Below are 27186 nucleotides of genomic sequence, written 5' to 3'. Positions count from 1 at the left end.
CCAAATTTTTTTAACATCCAGGAATAATGCTATAAAGACAAAAGTCAGATTTAGTTCATTTGAGCTTATTTTCATAACGTCATCTCATAACTTCATCTTGTTTTTCTTTTCTTTTCTTTTTTTTTTTCTGAGATGGAATCTCGCTCTGTCACCCAGGCTGGAGTGCAGTGGTGCGATCTCGGCTCACTGCAGCCTCCACTTCCTGGGTTCAAACGATCCTCCTGCCTCAGCTTTCCAAATGGCTGGGATTACAGGCGTGCACAACCATGCCCAGCTAATTTTTGTACTTCTAGGAGAGACAGGGTTTCACTGTGTTGGCCAGGCTGTCCTCAAACTCCTGACCTCGGGATCTGCCCATCTCGTCCTTTCAAAATTCTGGGATTACAAGCGTGAGCCACCGCACAGAGCCTCCAAATGTTTTTTTTCTCCAGGAATAGTCCTTTAAACACAAAAATCAAAATTAGTTTGGGCTTATTATTTTCATAACTTCATCTCTTTTTTTTTTCTTTTGAGACAGAGTCTCGCTGGAGTACAGTGATACGATCTTGGCTCACTGCAACCTCCACCTCCCAGGTTCAAGCAATTCTGCTGCCTTAGCCTCCTGAGTAGCTGGGATTACAGATGCCCGCCGCCACGCCCAGCTAATTTTTATATTTTTAGTAGAGATGGTGTTTTACCATATTGGTCAGGCTGATCTGGAACTCTTGACCTCGTGATCCACCCACTTCAGCCTCCCAAAGTGTTGGGATTACAGGTTGAGCCACTGCGCCTGGCCCTTTTTTTTTTTTTTTTTTTTGCTACTGGCACAATGTATGACTCTTTTGAAGTTCTGCATGAGAACATAGCAGACAGATTTCAAGGTACCAGTTTTGAGCTCTGACCATAGCAGGGGTGGACAAACTTCTTAAAAGGTCAGGTAGTGGGCCTGGCGTGGTGGCTCACGCCTGTAATCCCAGTACTTTGGGAGGCCGAAGCCAGCAGATCGCCTGAGGTCAAGAGTTTGAGACCAACCTGGCCAACGTGGCGAAACCCCGTCTCCTCTAAATATACAAAAAATTAGCCAGGTGTAGTGGTGTGTGCCTGTAATCCCAGCTACTCAGGAGGCTGAGGCAAGAGAATCTCTTGAATCCAGGAGGCAGAGTTTGCAGTGAGCCGAGATTGCGCCACTGCACTCCAGCCTGGGTGACGGAGCAAGACCCCATCTCAAAAAAAAAAAAAACACATGGGGAAATCTGTCAAGTTCTTTGGGTCCCATGATCGCTGCCACAACTACTCAATATGTAGTAAATGAATGGGCATGTTCCGTGTTCTACTAAGAATCTTGAGGGACACTGAGATTTAAATGTATATACTCACCGTGTGTCACAAAATACAGTTGACCGGGCCGGGTACAGTGGCTCACAGCTGTCATCCCAGCACTCTGGGAGGCCGAGACGGGCGGATCACCTGAGGTCGGGAGTTCAAGACCAGCCTGACCAACATGGGGAAACCCCGTCTCTACTAAAAATACAAAAAATTAGCTGGGCGTGGTAGTGCACACCTGTAATCCCAGCTACTCATGAGGCTGAGGCAGCAGAATTGCTTGAATTGGTGAGCTGGAGATTGTGGTGAGCCAAGATCATGTCATTGCACTCCAGCCAGGGCAACAAGAGTGAAACTCGTCTCAAAAAAATAAAATAAAATACAGCTGACCCTTGAACAACACGGGGGTTAGGGGTGCCAACCTCCATGCAGTTGAAAAATCTATGCATAAGTTCTGACTCCTCTAAAAGTTAAGTACTCGTAGTGACTCTTTACCAGAAGCTTTATTTGTAACACACAGAGTCAATTAATACGTATTTTGTATGTTACGTGTATTGTATACGGTATTCTTACAGTAAAGTCAGCTAAAGAAGAGAAAATTCTAAGGAAGAGAAGAGAAAATATTTTACTACTTACTAAGTGGAAGTGGATGATCATAAACGTCTTCATCCTCTTTTTTGTTTTTTGAGACACAGTCTCTCTCTGTCGCCCAGGCTGGAGTGTAATGGCGTGATCTCGGCTCACTGCAACCTCCGCCTCCCGGGTTCAGGCAATTCTTCTGTCTCAGCCTCCCAAGTAACTGGGATTACAGGCACATGCCACCACACCTGGCTAATTTTTGTATTTTTAGTAGAGACGCGGTTTCACCGTATTGGCCAGGCTGGTCTCCAACTCCTGACCTTGTGATCTGCCCGCCTCAGCCTTCCAAAGTGCTGGGATTATAGGCGTGAGCCACCGCACTCTGCAGGAGTAGGGAGACGAGGGGGAGGAGGGGGAGGAGGAGGGGAAGGAGGGGGAGGAGGAGGAGGGGAGGGGACGAGAAGGGAGAAGGAGTCATTTCAGGGGTGAAAGTCCACGGAGGTGAATCTGCTCAGTTCAGATGTCTGTTGTCCGACAGTCAACTGTGTTCTCCTTCTTTTGATTTTTTTTTAACCAACTGTTCAAAAGATGTGGAAATAGTTTTTTGGTTTACAAGGTGCACAGAAATAGGCAAGGGGCTGGATTTTGCTGGAGGGCTGCAGTTGACCAGCTCCTGGGTTAGAGCATTACAATTGTCAGTGGGCACACAAGGTAATGAACTGATTCTAGAAAACATGAGGCATTGTTGCTGGAAAGGGGTGCTGATCCTGACCCCAAGAGAGGGCTCTCGGATCTCGTGCAAGAAGGAATTTGGGGCGAGTCGATAGAGTAAGTGAAAGCAAGTTGATTAAGAAAGTACAGGAATGAAGAACGGCCACTCCATCGGCAGAGCAGCCCCGAGGGCCGTCTGTTGGTGATGTTTACGGTTATTTCTTGATTCTGTGCTAAACAAGGGAAAGATTCTTCTGAGTTTTCTGAGAAAGGGGTGGGCAGTTCTGGGAAGCGAGGGTTCCTCCCCTTTTTGACCGTATAGGGTAACTTCCTGGCATTGCTGTGACAGCTGTAAACTGCCGTGAGGCTGACGGAAGTGTCTTTTAGCAGCGAATGCATCAGAGTTAGCATATAATCAACAGTGAGGAAGGCCAGAGGTCACTCTCGTCGCCATCTTGGTTTTGGTGGGGTTTGGCCGGCTTCTTTACCGCAACCTGTTTTACCAGCAAGGTCCTTATGACCTGTATCTTCTGCCGATCTCCTCTCTCTCATCCTGTGACTTAGAACACCTCAACCTCCTGGGAATGCAGCCTGGCAGGTCTCAGCCTCATTTTTCCCAGCTCCTGTTCAAGTTAGAGTAGCTCTGGTTCAAACGCCTCTGACGCTATAACCCAAGGTGCAGGCTAAATCGAGAAGGAAACAATTTTTTTAAAAAATTGTGTGTTAAGTTCTGGGGCACATGTGCAGAACGTGCAGGTTTGTTACATAGGTATACACGTGCCATGGTGGTTTGCTGCACCCATCAACCCATGATCTACATGAGGTATTTCTCCTAATGCTACCCCTCCCCTAGCCCGTAACCCCCTGACAGGCCCCGGTGTGTGATGTTCCCCTCCCTGTGTCCATGTGTTCTCTTTGTTCAACTCCCACTGATGAATGAGATCATGCGGTGTGTGGTTTTCTGTTCCTGTGTGAGTTTGCTGAGAATGATGGTTTCCAGCTTCACCCATGTCCCTGGAAAGGACATGAACTCGTCCTTTTTCATGGCTGCGTAGTATTCCATGGTGTATATGTGCCGCAATTTCTTTATCCAGTCTGTCATTGATGGGCATTTGGGTTCATTCCAAGTCTTGCTATTCTGAACAATTCTTGTAGGGCCCCTCACATTTGAACATAATGGAACGGACAAATTCACTGAGTTCGGGCTTGGAAATGCCCGACCCATCCATCGTTTGTGCCCTGGTTCTGCTTGAGCTTGTGGGATTTGCGCTGCTCTTGGCATATTCTGTGGACAAACTGCTTTTCCCCAAGTCTGAGAAACGCCCCCTCCTCACCTTCCCTCCTTGTCTCTCTTCCTTGCTGCCTTCACTTGCATGTTTTCTCCCAGTGATCTTGGGCTGTGACTGGTCTTGATGGTACAGCCACCACCCTCTTCCGTTGTGTGTTTTCAGAATGTCCGCTTCCCACTCAGAAAGTTTTCCTGGTAAACACTTGAATTTCCAATCCATGTGGTTCCTTCTAGTGACTTTCCTGTCCTGTGGACCAGAAAGCAGCAGCTGATCCGTTTCCCCGGGCGGCTTTCAGAGCACTTCTGGGTAGGGTCTTCCTCTTTGTCTCACTGCTTCCTGTGCTGCTTGTTACGGTCATGGTGTCCTTATCTGCCTGGACGGTATAGCAAGGAAATGAGGAGGAATCCTCAAGGACCCACTCCATCGTCACCCCTTCCTGTCCTTCCATGCCAACCAGTGATCATGTGCATTCATCTGGCTGGTGGGGCATCTTTTTTTTTTGTTTTTTTGAGGTGAAGTCTCACTGTGTTGCCCAGGCTGGAGTGCGGTGGCAGAGTCATAGCTCACTGCAGCCTTGACCTTCTGGGCTCAAGTGATCCTCCCACCTCAGCCTCCCAAGTAGCTGGGACTACAGGCGTGCACCACCATCACCACAGCCAGCTACTTTTTTTTTTTTTCTGTATTTTTGATAGACACAAGGTTTCATCGTGTTGCCCAGGCTGGTCTTGAACTCCTGGGCTCAAGCAATCCTCCTGCCTCAGCCTCCCAAAGCTCTGGTATTACAGGCATGAGCCACTGCCCCTGGCCTTCAGGACTATCTTCAGACACCTGTTGTAGCCTCTTCATTTCTGCACATCCCTCCCCAGCGGAGACACTCTCACAAATTGCTCACGAGAAAATTTGTTGCGGTCCCCAAAATCTTTCCCCTCAAACAGAGTTCTGTTGAATTCCTCCCTGACAATGTAAATTAACAACTCGTCTTCACAAGTGCGGGACAAAGAGACGACTGGAAATGATCTCTCCAGCCACCCTGGGACAAATGCATGTTTGACATCTTCCCCTTCTGTATGTTTACCTTGTCTCATGCAAAAGGGGATTCACTGTGCGTGAAATGAATTCATGACTGACTGTTCCTGTCCCCCCACTTTCACATGTAAAATGTGGATTCAGTGAGTGCCAATCACACCCTCACAAGAATGTAATCATTTGCCTCTTTTATCTACTTTCCTTTTTTTTTTCTTTCCTCTTTCCCTCCTGCCTGCTTTTTTCCCTTTATATACCAAAGCCCTCAAAACCATCCTTGGAAAAAGCACAGGGCCGGGCACAGTGACTCACGCCTGTAATCCCAGCACTTTGGGAGGCCAAGACAGACAGCTCACGAGGTCAGGAGTTCGAGACCAGCCTGACAAACATGGTGAAACCCCATGTGTACTGAAAATACAAAAATGAGCCAGGCGTGGTGGTGTGCATTTGTAATCCCAGCTACTCGGGAGGCTGAGGCAGGAGAATTGCTTGAACCCAGGAGGCAGAGGGTGCAGCGAGCTGAGGTGGCGCCACTGCACTCCAGCCTGGGTGACAGAGGGAGACTCTGTCTCGAAAAGAAAAGAGAAGAGCAGAGCAGAGGCAGGGACCACAGATCCTATGGTGACTTGTGTCTGTTTTTCCTAGGCTGGGGCATATTCTCAGCTGTGGCAAAATTAACCTCTAAACTAATGGAGACTTTGATTCAAAACTTTGAGTTAATCCAGTTATGCCTGAAGTTGCAAGTTTTTGAATTTTTGCCGTCAGATCTTGGCGATGACCTTGAGCAGTAGGATATAATAACTCCCACATGCTTAGCGTTCCGATAATGGAACACTAGGCATACGTGGGTTTAATCAAAGGAGAGATCATCTGTGGTGGACCTGCCTTAAAGAGGGTGAGATGAATGCATAATTCTTCTTCAAAGAAACCTGAGACGGCCTCAGAGATCCTTTTGCTGGGTTTTTATTTTTTATTTTTTTGAGACAGAGTCTCACTCTATCACCCAGGCTGGAGTGCAGTGTCACAATCTCCGCTCACTGCAACCTCCACCTCCCAGGTTCAAGCAATTCTCCTGCCTCAGCCTCCTGAGTAGCTGGGATTACAGGCGCCTGCCACCATGCCTGGCTCATTTTTGTATTTTTATTAGAGACGGCGTTTCACCATGTTGGCCAGGCTGGTCTGGAACTCCTGACCTCAGATGATCCGCCCACCTCAGCCTCCCACAGTGCTGGGATGACAAGCGAGAGCCACCGCACCCCGCCCTTTTTGCTGGTTTTGAAGAAGCAAACTCCCAAAGACAAGGAGCTGAGGGTGTCACCGCAAGTGGAGAGCCCCATTGTCTGACGGCCAAACAGAAAACGAGACTTGGCCGGGCACCAAGATGGCAGGTGTAAGCCCCTGCGCCTAGCCTAAGACCCCATCTTTTTGATGGCTTCTCAGCCATAGTGTTTCATGGCAAGGATAAATTTCAGCACAGAAGAAGCTCCAGGCAAAGTCATGATGACGAAGTTCTGGTCTTTTTATCTTGCCCAAATTCCTGACTCGGGTCTGGGGAGTTCTCATCAGATGGGTTTTATTTAACCCCACGTATGGTAGCTTACTTTCCAACGCGGCTCTGGCATAACATCATGAGACAAGGAAAAACAACATATTTAACCCCAAAGGATATTTCCTAGCCATACCTTGAAATGGCCCTGACAAGTCTCTTGTGGGAAAAATCCACATTCTATACAGACCTGCCTTTCCTCCCTCCCTCTCTTACCTCCCTTCCCTCCCTCCCCTCCCTTCCTCCCTTCCTCCCTTCCTTTCCCCTTTCCTTCCTTCCCTCCCTTCCTCCCTTCCTCCCTCCTTTCCTTCCTTCCCCCTTTCCTTCCTTACCTCCTTCCTTCCCTCCCTTCCTCCCTCCCTCGCTCCCCTCCTCGCTCCCCTCCTCGCTCCCTTCCTTCCTTCCTTCCCTTCCTTCCCTCCTTCCCTTCCTTCCCTCCTTCCCTTCCTTCCCTCCTTCCCTGCCTCCCTCCCTCCCTTCCTTCCCTCCTTCCCTCCCGTCCCTCCTTCCCTCCCTTATTTCCCTCCTTACCTCCCTCCCTTCTTTCCCTCTTTCCCTCCCTCCTTCCCTCCCTTCTTTCCCTCCTTCCCTTCCTCCCTCCTTCCTTCCCTTATTTCCCTCCTTCCCTCCCTCCCTCCTTTCTTTCCCCCCTTCCCTCCTTCCCTCCTTCCCTTCCTCCCTCCCTCCCTCCTCTCCCTCCCTCCTCTCCCTCCCTCCCTCCCTTCCCTCCGTCCCTTCCTCCCTCCCTCCCTCCTTCCCTCCTTCCCCCCTTCCCTCCCTCCTTCCCTCCCCCTTCCTTCCCTCCTTCCCTCCTTCCCTCCCCTTCCTTCCCTCCTTCCCTCCTTCCCTCCCCCTTCCTTCCCTCCTTCCCTCCTTCTCTCCCCCTTCCTTACCTCCTTCCCTCCCCCTTCCTTCCCTCCTTCCCTCCTTCCCTCCCCCTTCCTTACCTCCTTCCCTCCTTCCCTCCCCCTTCCTTACCTCCTTCCCTCCCCCTTCCTTACCTCCTTCCCTCCCCCTTCCTTACCTCCTTCCCTCCTTCCCTTCCCCCCTCCTTCCCTCCCCCTTCCTTACCTCCTTTCCTCCCCCTTCCTTACCTCCTTCCCTCCCCTCCCTCCCCTCCCTCCCCTCCCTTCCCCTCCCCTCCCCTCCCCTTCCTTCCTTCCTTCTTCCTTGTTCCTCCTTGTTCCTTCATTCCTTCCTAGATCTAGGACATAATCAACTAAGAGCCAGGCACCCTTTTAGGTCTGATAAGAAATGTTTACAACCTACTCTCTCTGAAGTCTCCTGTATGAGAGCTCCCTGTGCACAATAAAACTTGGTTCCCACAATCCTTTATCTCCACCTGGACATTTCTTTTCTGTTGATTCCAGGTCTTCAGATAAACTCAACCAGTTGTCAACCAGAACATATTTAAACTTACCTAAAGCCTGGCAGCCCCGAGGTTGAGTTGTCCCGCCTTTCTCAACCAAACCAATGTCTTTCTGAAATGCATTTGATTGATGTCTTATGCCTCCCTAAAATATTAAAATCAAGCTGTGCCCCGACCACCTGGGATACATGTTCTCAGGACCTCCTGAGGGCTGTGTCACAGGCTATGGTCGCTCATATTTGGCTCAGAGTCAATCTCTTCAAACATTTTACAGAGTTTGACTCTTCATCAACAGTCACAAATCAATACATGGAAGTTATGCGTTGATTTGACCTAAAAAGTGGTATCTGGGACTGGGCGCAGTGACTTACGACTGTAATTCCAGCACTTTGGGTGGCCGAGGCGGGCGGATCACTTGAGGTCAGTAGTTCGAGACCAGCCTGGCTAACACTGTGAAATCCTGTCTCGACTAAAAATACAAAGAAGTACCCGGGCGTGGTGGCACGTTTCTGTAATCCCAGCTACTCGGGAGGCTGAGGCAGGAGAATCACTTGAACCCGGGAGGCAGAGGTTGCAGTGAGTTAAGATCACGCCACTGCAGTCCAGCCTGGGCAACAAGAGTGAAACTCCGTCTCAAAAAAAAAAAAGAGCTATCTTGAAGCTGGGCAGGGGGTGGGGTTGCTTACAGGAACAAGGTGGATTCGAAGGCTTTTGGACTTGCAGTTGGTTAAGGACGTGGAGCTTTGTCTGAAGACTTGGGGTCAGCGGTAAAAGCACGTTGGATGCGGCCCATGGGCAGGACCTCCCCCAGGACCCTCCGGAAGAAATTGAGAGCAAGGAACAGGGGTCAGAGTTCAGTCGCTCCCTCTCCCACATGGAGGCCTTCTGCCAGCGGATTCCATAGGGTACAGGTGGGAGTTTCTTCCTTTGTTTTATTATAAGTTCTGGGGCACAGGTGCAGAACGGGCAGGTTTGTTCCATACGTATACACGTGCCATGGTGGTCTGCTGCCCCTCAACCTGTCACCTACATTAGGTGTGTGTCCTAATGCTCTCCCTCCCCTGCCCCCCAGCCCCTGACAGGCCCCGGTGTGTGATGTTCTCCTCCCCGTGTCCATGTGTTCTCATTGTTCAGTTCCCACTTACGCGTGAGAACATGCGGTGTTTGGTTTTCTGTTCTTGTGTGAGTTTGCTGAGAAGGATGGTTTCCAGCTTCATCCATGTCCCTGCAAAGGACACGAACTCATGCTTTTTTGTGGCTGCATAGTATTCCATGGCGTCTATGTGCCACCTTTTCTATCATTGATGGGCATTTCGGTTGCTTGCAAGACTTTGTTATTGTGAATAGTGCTGCAGGAAACATACGTGTACACGTGTCTTTATTGTAGAATGATTTATAATCCTTTGGGTATATACCCAGTAATGGCATTGCTGGGTCAAATGGTATTTCTGGTTCTAGATCCTTGAGGAATCGCCACACTGTCTTCCACGGGGGTTGAACTAATTTACACGAGGTGTGAGTGTCTGCACACTACCTCAGGGACAGATGCTAAGATGTTCTCTTTAGTTTGTACAGGGAAGGAAACATCCCCGACGCTTCATTTCCTTGGTTATTATTTTAACCTACTATTACCTTCTTGTTTATCGAGTAGCTCATTGACGTCTCCCAGCCAGCGAAGTGCCTGCAATTTCCCTCCTGGAAGAAGCTCAAGGTCTCCCTCGAGTTCCATGCTGGGTCGGGGGTGGAGAGAGGTTCCTGCTATGCCCCTGAGAAGGGTCCGGGCCGGCCTCGGTTCCTCCAGCTTTGTCTTCAGCGCCATGAGCGGACAGATACTATCGCCGCTTACGGGGCGTGCAGCGTGGGGGGCGGTGGTGGTGGTGGGGATTTTGTTGCGGTTGGATTTTCCCAGCTTTTTCCATTTTGAGCCCAGGAGCGTTACTCTTCAAGCTTTTAAATGTGAACACGGTGGGAAACGGCTTCTTAGGAATTACGTTTTAACTGGTTTCCAGTGTATCCAGAGAGCAGCCAGCAGGTAGACCCTTGGTAACTTCTTTTTGATGTTCCCGATGTGTAAACTACCCAGAGCATTAAATCTGCGCTAATTAGCAATCCAGGCTGCTCATCCAAGCTCCCCTGAAGTTTACTTTTAGCCCAGTCCTGTGGGTGGATAATGTAAACGCATTCCCAGGAGGACGATTTCCCTCCTTGGAGACAGAATTGTTCTGCAAAGCGTTTCCCAAGTCCCCGTTTCCACGGCAACACCAGGATTGACGTCTCGCCCTCACAGGGTAGTGTCTTGTCTTCCAAAGCCTTTCTTTCCGCTTTACTTACACAAGCACTTTGGGGCGTCTGCTCTTTGCCTCGGGGGTGGGTCAGCGGTGCTTTCATTTTAATCATGTTTTCTAGGCCAGACCTGGGAGTCATAGAACAAGTTTAATTATCTGGGCACGTTACCATCCTGACAACACTGTTTACAGAGTTTATCCTGAAGGTGGTTTCTGAGGGCAGCCGTGTATCCCAGCAGTATTGTTTTCACTTGAGTTGTGTGGTATGGTATATCCCAAGTGCTCAAGTGAGTTGTGTGGTACGGTGTATCCCGAGTGCTCAAGTGAGTTGTGTGGTACGGTGTATCCCAAGTGCTCAAGTGAGTTGTGTGCGGTGTATCCCAAGTGCTCAAGTGAGTTGTGTGGTACGGTGTATCCCAAGTGCTCAAGTGAGTTGTGTGGTACGGTGTATCCCAAGTGCTCAAGTGAGTTGTGTGGTATGGTGTATCCCAAGTGCTCAAGTGAGTTGTGTGGTACGGTGTATCCCAAGTGCTCAAGTGAGTTGTGTGCGGTGTATCCCAAGTGCTCAAGTGAGTTGTGTGGTACGGTGTATCCCAAGTGCTCAAGTGAGTTGTGTGGTACGGTGTATCCCAAGTGCTCAAGTGAGTTGTGTGCGGTGTATCCCAAGTGCTCAAGTGAGTTGTGTGGTATGGTATATCCCAAGTGCTCAAGTGAGTTGTGTGGTGTGGTATATCCCAAGTGCTCAAGTGAGTTGTGTGGTACGGTGTATCCCAAGTGCTCAAGTGAGTTGTGTGGTACGGTGTATCCCAAGTGCTCAAGTGAGTTGTGTGGTACGGTGTATCCCAAGTGCTCAAGTGAGTTGTGTGCGGTGTATCCCAAGTGCTCAAGTGAGTTGTGTGGTATGGTATATCCCAAGTGCTCAAGTGAGTTGTGTGGTGTGGTATATCCCAAGTGCTCAAGTGAGTTGTGTGGTACGGTGTATCCCAAGTGCTCAAGTGAGTTGTGTGGTACGGTGTATCCCGAGTGCTCAAGTGAGTTGTGTGGTACGGTGTATCCCAAGTGCTCAAGTGAGTTGTGTGCGGTGTATCCCAAGTGCTCAAGTGAGTTGTGTGGTACGGTGTATCCCAAGTGCTCAAGTGAGTTGTGTGCGGTGTATCCCAAGTGCTCAAGTGAGTTGTGTGGTATGGTATATCCCAAGTGCTCAAGTGAGTTGTGTGGTGTGGTGTATCCCAAGTGCTCAAGTGAGTTGTGTGGTACGGTGTATCCCAAGTGCTCAAGTGAGTTGTGTGGTACGGTGTATCCCAAGTGCTCAAGTGAGTTGTGTGGTACGGTGTATCCCAAGTGCTCAAGTGAGTTGTGTGGTACGGTGTATCCCAAGTGCTCAAGTGAGTTGTGTGGTACGGTGTATCCCAAGTGCTCAAGTCAGTTGTGTGGTACGGTGTATCCCGAGTGCTCAAGTCAGTTGTGTGGTACGGTGTATCCCGAGTGTTCAAGTCAGTTGTGTGGTACGGTGTATCCCGAGTGTTCAAGTCAGTTGTGTGGTACGGTGTATCCCGAGTGCTCAAGTGAGTTGTGTGGTACGGTGTATCCCGAGTGCTCAAGTGAGTTGTGTGGTACGGTGTATCCCGAGTGCTCAAGTGAGTTGTGTGGTACGGTGTATCCCGAGTGCTCAAGTGAGTTGTGTGGTACGGTGTATCCCGAGTGCTCAAGTGAGTTGTGTGGTGTGGTGTATCCCGAGTGCTCAAGTGAGTTGTGTGGTGTGGTGTATCCCGAGTGCTCAAGTGAGTTGTGTGGTGTGGTGTATCCCGAGTGCTCAAGTCAGTTGTGTGGTACGGTGTATCCCGAGTGCTCAAGTCAGTTGTGTGGTACGGTGTATCCCGAGTGCTCAAGTCAGTTGTGTGGTACGGTGTATCCCGAGTGCTCAAGTGAGTTGTGTGGTATGGTGTATCCCGAGTGCTCAAGTGAGTTGTGTGGTGTGGTGTATCCCGAGTGCTCAAGTGAGTTGTGTGGTGTGGTGTATCCCGAGTGCTCAAGTGAGTTGTGTGGTGTGGTGTATCCCGAGTGTTCAAGTCAGTTGTGTGGTATGGTGTATCCCGAGTGCTCAAGTCAGTTGTGTGGTACGGTATATCCCGAGTGCTCAAGTCAGTTGTGTGGTACGGTATATCCCGAGTGCTCAAGTGAGTTGTGTGGTACGGTGTATCCCGAGTGCTCAAGTGAGTTGTGTGGTACGGTGTATCCCGAGTGCTCAAGTGATACGGTGTATCCCGAGTGCTCAAGTGAGTTGTGTGGTACGGTGTATCCGGAGTGCTCAAGTGAGTTGTGTGGTACGGTATATCCCAAGTGCTCAAGTGAGTTGTGTGGTACGGTGTATCCCAAGTGCTCAAGTGAGTTGTGTGGTACGGTGTATCCCGAGTGCTCAAGTGAGTTGTGTGGTACGGTGTATCCCGAGTGCTCAAGTGAGTTGTGTGGTACGGTGTATCCCAAGTGCTCAAGTTAGTTGTGTGGTACGGTGTATCCCGAGTGCTCAAGTGAGTTGTGTGGTACGGTGTATCCCAAGTGCTCAAGTCAGTTGTGTGGTATGGTGTATCCCGAGTGCTCAAGTGAGTTGTGTGGTACGGTATATCCCAAGTGCTCAAGAGGGAGAGGACGGCCTTCGTAGTAAACAGCGTGAAAACAAAGGCGTCACCCACTTACTTAATTTCATCCCACCATGTCACGCATCTCTCTCTCTCCCTGCCTCTTTTTCTCTCTCTCTCTCTCTTTCTCTCCCTCTGTCACAACCTCTGTCTCCTTCTCCTCTGTCTCTCTCTCATTCTATTCCTCTCTGTCCCTCTTTGTCCTGTTCTCTCTCTCTCCCTGCCTCTCTCTCTCTCCCTGCCTCTCTCTCTCTCCCTGCCTCTCTCTCTCTCTCTCCCTGCCTCTCTCTCTCTCTCTGTATGCCTCTCTCTCTCTCCCTGCCTCTCTCTCTCTCTCTGTATGTCTCTCTCTCTCTCCCTGCCTCTCTCTCTCTCTCTGAATGTCTCTCTCTCTCTCTCTGTTTCTCTCCCTGTGTCACAACCTCTGTCTCTCTTTCTCCTTCTCTGTCTCTCTCTCATTCTATTCCTCTCTGTCCCTCTCTGTCACTTTCTCTCTCTCCTGTTCTCTCCCTTTGTCTCTTGCTTCTTATCTCTGTCTCTGTTTCTGTGTCTCTCTCCTTTTTTTTTTGTTTTTTGAGAGAGAGCGTTGCTCTTCTCCCTCAGTCTGGGGTACAGTGGAGCGACCTCGGCTCACTACAACCTCTGCCTCCTGGGTTCAAGCGATTCTCCTGCCTCAGCCTCCTGAGTAACTGAGGTTACAGGCGCCCGCCACCACGCTCCACTAGATTTTATATTTTTAGTAGAGACAGGGATTCACCATGTTGGCCAGGCTGGTCTCGAACTCCTGACCTCAGGCGATCCACCCACCTCGGCCTCCCAAACGATTGGGATTACAAGTGTGAGCCACCGTGCCCGGCCTGTCTCTTATTCTTTCTTTCTCTATCTTCGTCTCTCGCTTTATTTGTGTGTCTCGCTCTGTCTCTCTGGCACACTCTCTGTCTCTTTCACTCTCTTTCTCTGCTTCTATTTAGGTGTCACAGTCTTCCTCTCTCAGTGTCTTTCCTCCGTCTGCTCTCTCTTTCTCTTCCATTCTCTCCGTCTGTTTCTCTGTCTTTTGTTCTTTTTTTCTCCCTCTTGCTTTCTCTCTCTTTCTGTCTCTCCTCTCTCTCTCTCTCTCTCTCTCTCACACACACACACACACACACACACACAGAATAATCTCGCTCCATCCTCTTTCGCAGTAGGTCTTAGGGGTAGATGGATATCTGCCCCATAACAAAGTGAATAGGATTTCGGGTCTCCAGAGAGGAGCTCCGTACCTGCATAACGACTAAGAGATACCGGTATTTCACCTTTATTTTTACATTGGGAAATATAGAGAAACGAGAGAGGAGGGGGTGACAACGAATCTGCCCTCCTTCCTGGCAAATTCCGGCAATTCAGGCACCCCGTTCCTTCCCTCCGGAAGAAAGGGAGGCCAGAGGCCATCATGAGCTTCATCCCTGCTCAAGACTTTGCAGGATGTGGCTGTATCGGCTCTTGGCTCCAAGAGCTGGGCTTTCTGTGTAGCGGGACGGCTCTTGCTACCCACAAGTGCAGGGAGAAGTGTCCTCCGGCTGCCGGCATCACGAAGGTTCCCGCTTCCTAGGACACTGGTGAATTTATTAGGGTGCGTCGGGAAGGGCAGCTGCAGACTGATTCAGGGGCTCTGTTGGCTGTGGGTAGATGCTTGAAAGCTGTTGCTGCTCTGAGCAGAGTGCCTTCTCCACAAGCGCTGCCTCCTGGTCTCAATGATGGGTTTTATATTAGTCTCAATGATGGGTTTTATATTATTTTGAGACGGGCTCTTGCTGTTTTCTAGGCTGGAGTGCAGAGGTACAGAGGCATAATCGTAGGTCGCTGCAGCCTCAACCTCCTGTGTTCTGTGCTCAAGCAGTCCTGCCACCTCAGCCTCCCAAGGAGCTGGGATCGCAGACATGCACCACCACACCCGGATAATTTTTTATTGTGTCCTTTTATAGAGGTAGGGTCTCGCTGTGTTGCCCAGGCTGCTCTTGGACTCCCGGCCTCAAGCACTCCTCCCACCTCGGCCTCTCAGAGTGCTGCGGTCACAGGGCTGAGCCTCCACACCTGGCCCTGATGATTTTCAGATTAGCCCAGTTGAGTTCCAAGGTTGACTGAGGTCGGATTTTCAGGTCGTGGTTACGGACACACTTACCGGATTTATTCTAGGAGCTCTTTAATAGCATTTCAGAATGGACAGCATTTCTGGAAATTAGCTTATTTTTTTTTTCTTAGTATTAAATACATTTGCTTTTGTATGTCTCAGTGGAAGATTTTTTTAAGTTTACATTTTTATGATTTTTTTCATCTGTGTATATACATGTTACCCATCAAGCAATTCCTGCCCTCCTAGCAAATTTCTTCTGCTACCTGTTTTTCAGAATTTCTGTCAGAACAACATAAATTTCACAAATCAAATCACCTCAGACTCTTCGTCCAACCAGTCAGTATCAGGGCACTTACCTGTTCTTTCAAAGTCTAAAAGAATTTTCTAAAATACCTTCTGCACCCATCTACCCTTTCTTCATGCCATTCTTTCATTATTTTTTTCTCTTTTGCTTATAGCTGTTGGTCTGATTAGACCTTATTTTCTTGATTAAATTGGGATAATTACTATCTCTCAGAAAATTATTTCCTTGAGATTTTCACATTTTACTTACAAATGTAACATCAGGATACTAAGAATCAGAAAACATCATTTTAAAGCCCTTTTCATATAGTACAGTGTTTCCTATTTGTAATTTTGCATTTTCAGCCTCATTAAATATATTATTCACAGTCTTTTCTGGGACTTTGCCCTTCCTTCCTTCCTTTCCTCCTTCCACCTATCCTTTCCTCTTCCCCTTTCTCCCTCCCTCCTTTCCTCTCTTTCTTCCCTCCCTCCATTCATTCTTTCTTCCTCCCCTCCCCTCCCTTCCTTTCCCTTTCCCTTCCTTCCCTCCTTCCTTCCTTCCTTCCTTCCTTCCTTCCTTCCTTCCTTCCTTCCTTCCTTCCTTCCTTCCTTCCTTCCTTCCTTCCACAAATCCTTTCCTCCTCTTTCTCCCTCCTCTTCTCCCTCCCCTTCTCCCTCCCCTTCTCCCTCCCCTCCTCCCTCCCTTCCTTTCTTCCTTCCCTCCTTCCATTCATTCTTCCTTGCTTCCTCCCACCCTCCTTCCCTCCCTCCTTTCTTCCCTCCCCCACAATGTTGATTCTGTTCATTTCTCCCTGCCCATCTAGGAGTTCTTGAAAAATATACTTGGATACTGTGTTATTCTGAAGAAAATGCTGTGGAAAATGGCCCATCCTATCATAGCTTCATCTCGATTCAGCACTTGGTTTATGATTTTCAAGTTATCCCCGTTGGGGTTACAAAGTTGGTTACACAGATCCAAACCATGCCTTCATAGGTGCCCATCCTCCTTGTTCCGTTAACGTTTTAGACTTGAATCATTGCTGTCTTGTGTGACTAGGGCCATTTCTACTTGGTTTTTGCTTGTTTGGCTGATAAATGTGAACGTTTTAACAATTGTTAAACAATCGTTTTAACCATTGTAATTCCTCCTTCTTAACACTCTGTATCTTTACCATCAAGATACAGACATCACTGAGATCACACCACTGCACTCCAGCCTGGGCGACAGAGCAAGACTCAGTCTCAAGGGGAAAAAAAAAAAAAATATATATATATATATATATATATATATACACACACACACACACACACACACACACACACACATATATATATCTATATACACACACACACACACATATAAATGATCACAATTAAGTGGGCTTCATTCCTGCCCTGTTCTTTGTCCAAACAGATGTTTCTGAATGTCGGGGGTGAAACTCAATTTCTAGCACCCAGTGAGCATTGTGCCTTCCCCTGCTGCAGTCCGTGATGTATGGGCTCGTCTTCCCCTAGGGATGCCAGCCATACCCTGTTCGCCTTACCCTTCCTACCAGTATCACCCTTGGTGCAAGGAAGCTCCTGAATGGATGCAAAAAAAGAGACGCTGATTGCAAGAATGCACAGATGCGGATTGCGAGAATGAGCAGAGCCCATTGGTTGCCTGTATTAGTCCGTTCTCACACTGCTCGAAAGAAATACCTGAGACTGGGCAATTTTTAAAAAATTTATTTTAAGTTCTGGGACACATGTGCAGGATTGTACATAGATAAACATGTGCCATGGTGCTTTGCTGCACCTGTCAACCCATCACTTAAGTATTAAGCCCAGCATGAATTAGCTATTTTTTCATTATTATACTTTAAGTTCTGGGATACATGTGCAGAATGTGCAGGTTTGTTCCATAGGTATACACATGCCATGGTGGTTTGCTGCACCCATCAACCCGTCATCTACATGAGGTATTTCTTTTAATGCTCTCCCTCCCCTAGCCCCCACCCCACAACAGGCCCTGGTGTGTGATGTTCCGCTCCCTGTGTCCGTGTGTTCTCATTGATCAGCTCCCACTTATGAGTGAGAACATGCGGTGGTTGGTTTTCTGTTCTTGTGTGAGTTTGCTGAGAATGATGGTTTCCAGCTTCATCTGTGTCCCTGCAAAGGACATGAACTCATCCTTTTTCATGGCTGCATAGTATTCCATGGTGTCTATGTGCCACATTTTCTTTATTCAGTTTATCGTTGATGGGCATTTGGGTTCATTCCAAGTCTTCACTGTTGTGAACAGTGCCACAATAAACGTACATGTGAATGTGTCTTTATAGTAGAATGGTGTATAATCCTTTGGGTATATGCCCAGTAATGGGATTGCTGGGTCAAACGGTGTTTCTGGTTCTACATCTTTGAGGAATCGCCACACTGTCTTCCACAGTGGTTGAACTAACTTACACTCCCACCAACAGTGTAAAAGCGTTCCCAGTTCTCCACATCCTCTCCAGCATCTGTTGTACCCTGATTTTTTGATGATTGCTGTTCTGACGTGAGATGGTATCTCATGGTGGTTTTGATTTGTATTTCTCTACTGACCAGGCATTAGCTGTTTTTCCTGATGCTCTCCCCGTCCCCGACCCCAGCGCACAACACACCCCAGTGTGTGTTGTTCCCCTTCCTGTGTCCATATGTTCTCATTGTTCAGCGCCCACTTGTGAGTGAGAGTGTGTGGTGTTTGGTTTTCTGTGCCTGCTTTAGTTTGCCGAGGATAATGGCTTCTAGCTTCATCCATGTCCCTGCAAAGGACATGATCTCGTTCCTTTTTATGGCTACATAGTATTCCATAGTGTATATGTATCATTTTTTAAAATCTACTCTATCATTCATGGGCATTTGAGTTGATTCCACATCCTTGTTGTTGTGCTGCAATGAACGTATGTGTGCATGTATCTTTATAATACAATGATTTCTATTTCTTTGGGTATATACCTCGTAATGGGATTGCTGGGTCAAATGGTATTTCTGGTTCTAGGTCTTTGAGGAATTGCTACACTGAGACTGGGTAATTTATGAAGAAAAGAGGCTTAATTGGCTCATGGTTCTGCAGGCTGTACAGGAGGCAGAGCAGCTTCTGCTTCTAGGGAGGCATGAGGAAATGGATAATCATAGTGGACAGTGAAGGAAAGCAGGTGTCTTACATGGCCCTAGCAAGAGAAAGAGAGACAGAGAGGCAGTTGCGGTGGGCTGGGGAGATGCTACACACTTTTCGACAACCAGATGCCACGAGAACTCATTCACTATTGCAAGAACAGCATCTAGGCGACGGTGCTAAACTATTCCTGAGAAATCCACCCCCATGACTCAATCTCCTCCTACGAGGGTCCACCTCCAGTGTTGGAGATTCCAATTTAACATGAGATTTGAATGGGGACACAGATCCAAACCATATCACTATCCATCCATCAATTCATCCATCCATCTATCCATCCCATCCATCCATCCATCCATCCCATCCATCCATCCATTTATCCATCCGTCAATCAGTTCATCTATCCATCAATTCATCCATCCATCCATTCATCCATCCACCCATCCATCAATTCATCCATCAATTCATCCATCCATCCATCCATCCACCCATCCATCAATTCATTGATCCACACATCCATCCATCTATCCATCTATTCATCCATCCATCCATCCACCCACCCATCCATCAATTCATCCATCCATCCATCCCATCCATCCATCCATCCATTTATCCATCCATCTGTCCATCAGTTCATCTATCCATCAATTCATCCATCCATCCATCCACCCATCCATCAATTCATCCATCTATCAATTCATCCATCCATCCATTTATCCATCCATCCATCTCTCCATCAGTTCATCTATTCATCAATTCATCCATCCATCCATCCATCCACTCATCCATCCGTCCATCCATCCGTCCGTCCATCCATCCATCCACCCATCCATCAGTTCATCCATCCACCCACCCACCCATCCATCCATCCATCCATCCATCCATCCCTCCATCCACCCACCCACCCACCCATCCATCAATTCGTCCATCCATCCGTCCATCCATCCATCCATTTATCCATCCATCCATCTGTCCATCAGTTCATCTATCCATCAATTCATCCATCCATCCATCCACCCATCCATCAGTTCTTCCATCCGTCCATCCATCCATCCATCCATCCATCCATCCACCCACCCACCCACCCACCAACCAACCCATCTGTCCGTCCGTCCATCCTTCCATCCATCCATCCATCCATCCACCCATCCATCAATTCATCCATCCATCAGTTCATCCATCCACCAACCCATCCACCAACCCATCCATCAGTTCATCCATCCATCCGTCCATCCACCTGTCCATCCACCCGTCCATCAATCCATCCATCAATCCATCCATCCATGCATCCATGCATCCATCTGTATTAGTCTGTTCTTGCATTGCTATAAAGAAATACCTGAGACTGGATGATTTATAAAGAAAAGAGATGTAATTGGCTCATGGTTCTGCAAGCTGTACAGGAAGCAGAGCAGCTTCTGGGGAGGCCTCAGGAAACTGACAATCGTGATGGAAGGTGAAGTGGAAGCCGGCATGTCTTACATGGCCAGAGCAGGAGCAAGAGTGCAGGGGAGGTGCTGCATCCTTTTAAACAATGAGATCTGGAGAGAACTCACTCACTATCAGAAGAAGAGCACCAAGGGGATGGTGCTCACCCATTCATGAGAAATCCACCTCCATGGTCCAAACACCTCCCCCCAGGCCCCTCCGCCCACAGTGGGGATTACAAGTCAACATGAGATTTGGGTGGGGACACAGATCCAAACTATATCACTGCCTCACAAGCCAGTGATCTCAAGTAGAATGGTGATGCTCATGTTGCTAGTGGCTATAAGCCTTTTTTCTCAAGGAGCAAGAAAAATGCGTCTTCCAATTTAAAAAAAAAAAAATGCAATCACACTGCTGTTTTCAGAAGCTCAGTGTGTGCATTTACCCATCCTTTGATCATTGGTTCCAGTTTTTAGCAGTAGTGTGGGTTTTCCTCTTTCTTACATCCCCGCAAGTGTTTTTGCAGAAAATTACAGCAGTCCATCAGGAATTTGTATCCAGATGACGCTGTGCTCAGAAACAGCGCTTTCAAACTCCGTGGCAAAACTGCCTCTCCCCTAATCTGCAGCAGATTGATAACTGTCGTAGGCACAATAAAAATGAATTGCTAAAAAAAAAATGCATTTAAGAAACGTGCCAACTAGAAGCTCTCAGTGTGTCTTTTTAAAGTCATTGGATTGAGCAAAGCTTAAATGACTGTCATTATTTTTTTTTAAGTTTCTAAACATTTCCTTTCAATTTCTGAACATGTCTCACCACAGACAGCTTGCAGTAACCGTTCAGAGAGTGGCAGCCGTCTGATTCAGGAGTGTGCATACCATCATACCATCCAATCAATATATTGCTTTATTTATTTATTTTTTGAGACAGTCTAGCTCTGTTGCCCAGGCTGGAGTGCAGTGGTGCGATCTCAGCTCACTGCAGCCTCCACCTCCTGGGTGTAAGCAATTCTCCTGCCTCAACCATCCAAGTAGCTGGGATTTCAGGTGCCTGCCCCCATGCCCAGCTAATTTTTGTATTTTTAGTAGAGACGGGGTTTCACCATGTTGGCCAGGCTGGTCTCGAGCTCCTGACCACAAGTCAGGAGCCTCGGCTTCCCAAAGTGCTGGGATAGCAGGTGTGAGCCGCTGCACCTGCCCATCCAGTATTTCTCTAAGGAAAATGTTGGAAGTACTTATTTCCTTTTCCTTGATGGCCTGGTGACTTGACACAGGTGGGCTTCATTCTCCATGATGAGGAAGCTGTTCTATCACCTGAAAACTTGCCTTCCAAGAGAAGGTTAAAGTGTATATTTCAAAATATGGACTTTGGGCTGCCACGTTTGGCTGACTCTTGGGTGTTGTGGTACTTAAAGTGTCCTAGATCAGCCACGATACAACAAAACCTAATCACTGTGTCTCCACCTGAGGTATGTGCTGCAGAAAGCGCCAGTTCTTGTGATATGGGAGCCATGACCACCTCCGTTCTGGGGACCTGGGACCCCAGGGGTGGATCTGAGTATGTTATCAAGAGCTAGATGAGGCTGGGCGAGGTAGTTCACACCTGTAATCCCAGCACTTTGGGAGGCCGAGGCGGGCAGATCACAAGGTCAGGAGTTCGAGACCAGCCTGGGCAACATGGTGAAACCGTCTCTACTAAAAACCCACAGATTAGCGGGGCGTGGTGGCATGTACCTGTAGTCCCAGCTGCTCAGGAGGCTGAGGCAGGAGAATCGCTTGAACCCGGGAGACGGAGGTTGCAGTGAGCCGAGATCGCACCACTGCACTCCAGCCTGAGCGACAGGGTGTGAGTCCATCTCAAACAACAACAGAGAACTAGGTGAGAAGACCTGGCGTGCTCCTGCAGTGCAGCCCGCCGTGATCATACAGAGACCAGAACGCGCAGCATGGCACGTCGTGGCCCGTCACTCTCATCTCTGCTCCATGTAGCCGTAAGACCAAACCTGCATCTGTGTTTGCACACGGTCTGGTAGTCTCCTAAGCTGCTTCCAGAGACACACCTCGTGGAAATGTGCAAGGCTCAGCAAAGAAAAGCTAATATCTAATGATTCAGGTATTTACCCAGCTTTTTTTTTTTTTTTTTTGAGATGGTGTCTGGCACTGTCGCCAGGCTGGAGTGCAGTGGTGTGATCTTGGCTCACTGCAACCTCCGCCTCCCAGGTTCGAGCGATTCCCCGGCCTCAGTCTCCCAAGTAGGTGGGATTACAGGCATGCGCCACCATACCTGGCTGATTTTTATATTTTTAGTAGAGGCAGAGTTTTGCCATGTTGGCCAGGCTGGTCTCAAACTTCTGACCTCAGGTGATCCGCCTGCCTCAGCCTCCCAAAGTCCTGGGATGACAGGCGTGAGCCACCGCGCCTGGCCTGCTTTTTTATTTCTTACTGGCACGAGAACTTAGAGTGATACAAATCTTCTGAATATTTGGGCTGCATTCTGCAGACGGTGACACCTTCTGTTTCCATGGATATTATTTATAAAACATTTTTGTCACCTGCTATGAATTGTCACCCTGCCCAGATGCTTTAAAGGGACAGTTTTTGAAATCAACATGAGTTTGGGCAGTGGGTAATTGCATACTTAATACAATTAAACATTAAAAAGGGGCTCCTTCTGCTTTCCTATCAAGTGAGGCAGCAGGGTGATAGATGTAGGGGTGAGGGATGCACCCTGTATTATAGGCCAGGGTTCTCTGGAGGGCTAGAACAGGATCAATAGCTATATATAAAGGGGGTTTATTCAGCATTAACTCACAGGACACAAGGTCCTACGATACGCTGTCTGCAAGCTGAGGAGCGTGGAAGCCAGCCCGAGGCCTAAAGCTGAAGAACTTGGAGTCCAATTTTTGAGGGCAGGAAGCCTCCAGCACGGGAGAAAGCTGTAAGCTGGGAGGCTAAGCCAGTCTAACCTTGCCACATTCTTTTGCCTGCTTTTTATTCTGGCCGTGCTGGCAGCTGATAAGATGGTGTCCATCCCGACGAAGGGTGGGGTCTGCCTTTCCCAGCCCACTGACTCAAATGTTCAGCTTCTTTGTCAGCACCCCCCAGGCACACCCAGGATCAATACGTTGCGTCCTTCAATCCAATCAGGTTGACGCTCGGTAGTAACCGTCACACCTGGCGTCTGTTTCTCTGATTGTAAGGACACCAGTCCTACTGGATGAGGGCCTCACCCTTATGAGCTCCTACAGGCCCTGTCTGCAAATAAAGTCATCATGGAAGTTTCAGGGTTCTGATGATGAGTGAGGGAGGGCGCGGTTCAGTCTATAATGATGTCCTGTATCTATTGCAAAGAAAAAATGAAGGCGCTATTCCATTCCTCCAAACCAGGGAGGTTTGCCAGAGTTACAGACAAAAAGGTTTTTTAGGGGGGTACAGTTCATTCCGTAACAATGCTCTCTCGCTATCGCAAAGAAGAAAGGAAGGGGTCATTCAGTTCCTCCAAAGCAGGAGATTTGCCAGAACTCCAAACAAAAGGAATTTGTTTTCCATCTTGATCCCTCTTTATCAACACGTGCCTCCTTATCTTTCCAGCTGACTTCTTCTCTTGGGTAGCATTAATTTCAGAAATCTGTGTTTCTCACTTGCCCTCAGGAAACCCCTTTAGATGTTAGAAATTCTTCTGTGGATGAAGTTATCTTTTTTTTTTTTCTCTGAGACATAATCTTGCCTTGTTGCTCAGGCTGGAGTGCAGCGGCGCAATCTCGGCGCACTGCAACCTCCACCTCCTGGGTTCAGACAGTTCTCCTGCCTTGGCCTCCTGAGTCACTGGGATTACAGGCACCCACCACCACGCCCGGCCAATTTTTGTATTTTTAGTAGAGACGGGGGTTTCGCCACGTTGGCCAGGCTGGTCTTGAACTCCCGACCTCAGATGATCCGCCCCCCTCAGCCTCCCAAAGTGCTGGGATGACAGGGGCCCTCCACCACACCTGGCCAGATGAGGTTACCTTCATGGGACTCAGGGTTTGCCGTCTGTCGCTGAGTTGCAAATAAAAGAAAAGTTGGATGAGTTATTTGTGACGTCAAGAGCAACACTTAGAATTGTAGAATCGCTTTCTCCATTGGAGGCTCTGGTGTGAGGGCTACAGGCTGTGTGAGTGTCATTCACCACGCTAGGTGCCGAAAGGGGCATCAGACATAGCAGCTGCGTGAGTCTCCTCTCTTCATATGATACCGTCTCACTGTCAGAGTCACAGTGACAGAGGCATTTGTTGCCAAGGATTCACACTCCAGTAGGGTTAACATTTTTCTTCTGTATGAGTTCCTTAGGGTTACTGTAAAAAGCACATCTTCTCTTCTCTCAATAAGTTTTAAGTGACATTTAAAAATATTCAAGCCTGTGACTTGACCTAATTGTTCAGCATTTGACTCGTTCTATTAAATGGAGCGCCTTGTCAATTTCAAGTCCTTTATACTTGCAATTGTTAAGAGTTAAAAGGTAGTTGGTTTTGTCGCAGACAACGCGTTAAGGAATCCTTCCACGTTTTTCCCGACTTTAAAATTAAAGATTCTCAGGGCGCTGTGTAGAGCAGTGAAAATAAGACCTCGTGTGTGTGCGCGTGTGTGTGTGCGTGTGTGTGCGCGTGTGTGCGCGTCTGTGTGCGCGTGTGTGCGTCTGTGTGCGCGTGTGCGTGTGCGAGCGTGTGCGTGTGCGCGTGTGCGTGCGTGTGCGCGTGTGTGCGTGTGTGTGTGCGCGCGTGTGTGTGTGCGTGTGTGTGCGTCTGTGTGCGCGTGTGTGTGCGCGTGTGTGTGTGCGAGCGTGTGCGTGTGTGCGTGTGCGCGTGTGCGTGCGTGCGCGTGCGTGTGCGCGTGTGCGTGCGTGTGCGTGTGTGTGCGCGTGTGTGCGTGTGTGTGTGCGCGCACGCGCCTGGAGGAGAACGGGTGTTCCACTTGGGTGAGAGGATTGGCTGTGAGCTTCAGACCAGGAAATGTGTCATCTAGCCAAGCACCTGGCTGAGTGTGCCGGAGTGAGGACCTTGAACAGAACCTTCCTTTTCTGTTACTATTCGCTACAGAGCTAAAAGGGCCAAATATATCCTGTGAAAACCTTCTTTTTTTTTTTTTAATAAAAGACCAGATCCCTCCTTCAACTGTACACATTTTTAAATAAAATCATATTGAACTAAAAAAAAAAAAACCCAAAACTGGGGAACTTGCAGAATAGAAATCTATCCTCTCCCAGGTCTGGAGGACAAGAGGTTAAATCCAGGGTGTCTCGGGGCTGAGCTCTGTCGGGACGCTCTAGGGCACGATCCTTTTGGCCTTTCCCAGCTCCTGAGGGCTCCAGACATCCCAGGGCTTGTGGCTGCATTACTCCAGTCTCTGCCTCTGTCTTACCATCATTTTCTCTCATCTGTCTCAAGCATCCCTCTGTCTCCTTCTCATAAAAACCCCAGGTTGGGCACGGTGGCTCACGCCTGACATCCCAGCACTTCGGGAGGCCCAGGTGGGCGGATCATCTGAGGGCAAGAGTTCGAGACCAGCCTGGCCAACATGGTGAAACACTGTCTCTACTGAAAAAAAAAGAAAAAAAAATCAGTGAGCTGAGATCCGGCCACTGCACTCCAGCCTGGGCGACAGAGCAAGACTCCATCTCCAAAAAAAAAAAAACAAAAAAAAACCAAAATATAAAAATTAGCCAGATGTGGTCGCATGTGCCTGTAATCCCAGCTACCCGGGAGACTGAGGCAGGAGAATCGCTGGAATCGCTGGAACCCGGGAGGCAGAGGCTGCAGTGAGCTGAGATCACGCCGCTGCACTCCAGTCTGGCAACAGAGCGAGACTCTGTCTCAAAAAGAAAAGAAAAGTGTGACTTCCCAGGTGAAATTGAAATGGACCTGTTTAGAAATTGTCTTAATCTCTGAAATAGGTTGGAAGGTAACCAGGCATTTGTTGTTGTCCTTTTCCAGTGGAATTTTTATTCTGTGACCTGGCTTCCATGATGTCTATCCGGGACTTTGTCCAGAAGTTCAAGATGAAGAAGATTCCTCTCCATGTTCTGGTCAACAATGGTGAGTCCTGGTGAACTTGCTGCAAGCCAGGGGTTAATTGGAAGGACAGGAGCTCTAGCTTTCATGTGACAGAAGTGTCTGAGCAAAACAGGATATCCATGGAAATTACTGCACAGACCTGCTATTTGTAGTCACTGCTTCATGTCACAGATGGCTTTGGAGGACCATCATTCTTGTTAGTATGTTACTTTTAAATAATGGTCACCGGATAACATGTTGTATGGAGCTGACACGTTCACTTGTCCACTTTGACTAAAGTGTATTACGCACACGCTAAGGGTTGGTGTTTCCCCAAATGTTGTCTTGCAAAATCATCACCACACTCCCCTGAGACTCATGATTTGGGCTCTAGAAGCTCATTCTCGTTTATCTCTTGATTTTACTCCCTGTTCAACATCCTTACCCAGACGGGTGGAGTCAGTATCTCCCCTTCCCCATCTTCAGTCTGCCCGTCTGCCAGTCTTCAACACAAACCACCCTTGATCCTGAGCCCTTGTTTGAGCCTCGCTGAGCTCTTGATGTCATTGCAAACCTTGAGCCCTTCTTTGCGCCACGCTGAGCCCTTAACGTCATTGCAACACTTAATATTTCTCCTCGCAGTACTGATGCCCGTTACTCTCATCCCCTGCTACAGTCCATTTTATTTTTTGTAAAAGTTAACCTGAACCCTCCACACTGAGGAGGTACAGTTATTGACATCTCCAAACTAAGTAAATACATAGAACTGAAGTTCTCAGAAATACACCGAAAAACATGTGTGCTAGTAGAATTTAACACATCGCTTTCACAGATGGAGACCAGATGGAAATTTAGAGAGGAAATAAATAGTGCCATGAATACAGTGGATAGGACAGACATAAGTCAAACAGTGAGCCCGTCGAGACAGCACCTTCCTTTCAAATATATGAAATATTTATCAAGTTATTGATACTTTAGATGGCAGACAAAAAAATCACCAAAAGGGTCTTGGGATTACCCAGTGTAATTACTCAATTTCCCACCTAGACCATTAAAGGTTCTTAATTCTGCAAAACCCCTTTTGCTTTCTGAGGTACTGTTGTCATTAATTCTGGACATTAGGATATGGACGTGTCTGCAAGGAGGAAGAAAACATTATTCTCTGTGCTAAAGTCGTAACACCTGTCCGTTTCCAGCTGCCAAGATGTGGTAGCTTCCATCTAATTTTTTTTTTCCTCTTTGTCTTGATGTGTTTTGTGTTTTTCTGCAACATTAATGGGATCGGAGGATAGGAAAGTGGATGAGATATCCACGCTTCCCCTCAACCCACTTGTTTAATTGGAAATTATTATGCTACAGTTTAAAGGAGAAGCATGGGATATAAAACGATACATAGAGTGTGACGCCAATTTATGCATAAAAATATGTGCAGACATAGCTGTGATGTGTGAGTGCATGT

General features: G+C 48.1%; 1 protein-coding gene across 1 annotated transcript in view; it reads left to right on the top strand.

The window, feature by feature from the left end:
- LOC144338877 (polyprenol dehydrogenase) overlaps window positions 1-27186 on the top strand; it is a 317444-nt gene that overhangs the window by 232219 nt on the left and 58039 nt on the right. Inside the window, exon 4 of the mRNA XM_077989802.1 lies at window positions 25668-25769. Coding sequence (XP_077845928.1) covers window positions 25668-25769 — 102 coding nt within the window. The remainder of the gene's footprint in view (window positions 1-25667; window positions 25770-27186) is intronic.

Source organism: Macaca mulatta, chromosome Y (genome assembly GCF_049350105.2).
Source record: "Macaca mulatta isolate MMU2019108-1 chromosome Y, T2T-MMU8v2.0, whole genome shotgun sequence".
Classification (NCBI taxonomy): domain Eukaryota; kingdom Metazoa; phylum Chordata; class Mammalia; order Primates; family Cercopithecidae; genus Macaca; species Macaca mulatta.
Note: the sequence above shows the minus strand (reverse complement) of the source record. Positions and strands in the feature narration are given on the sequence as shown.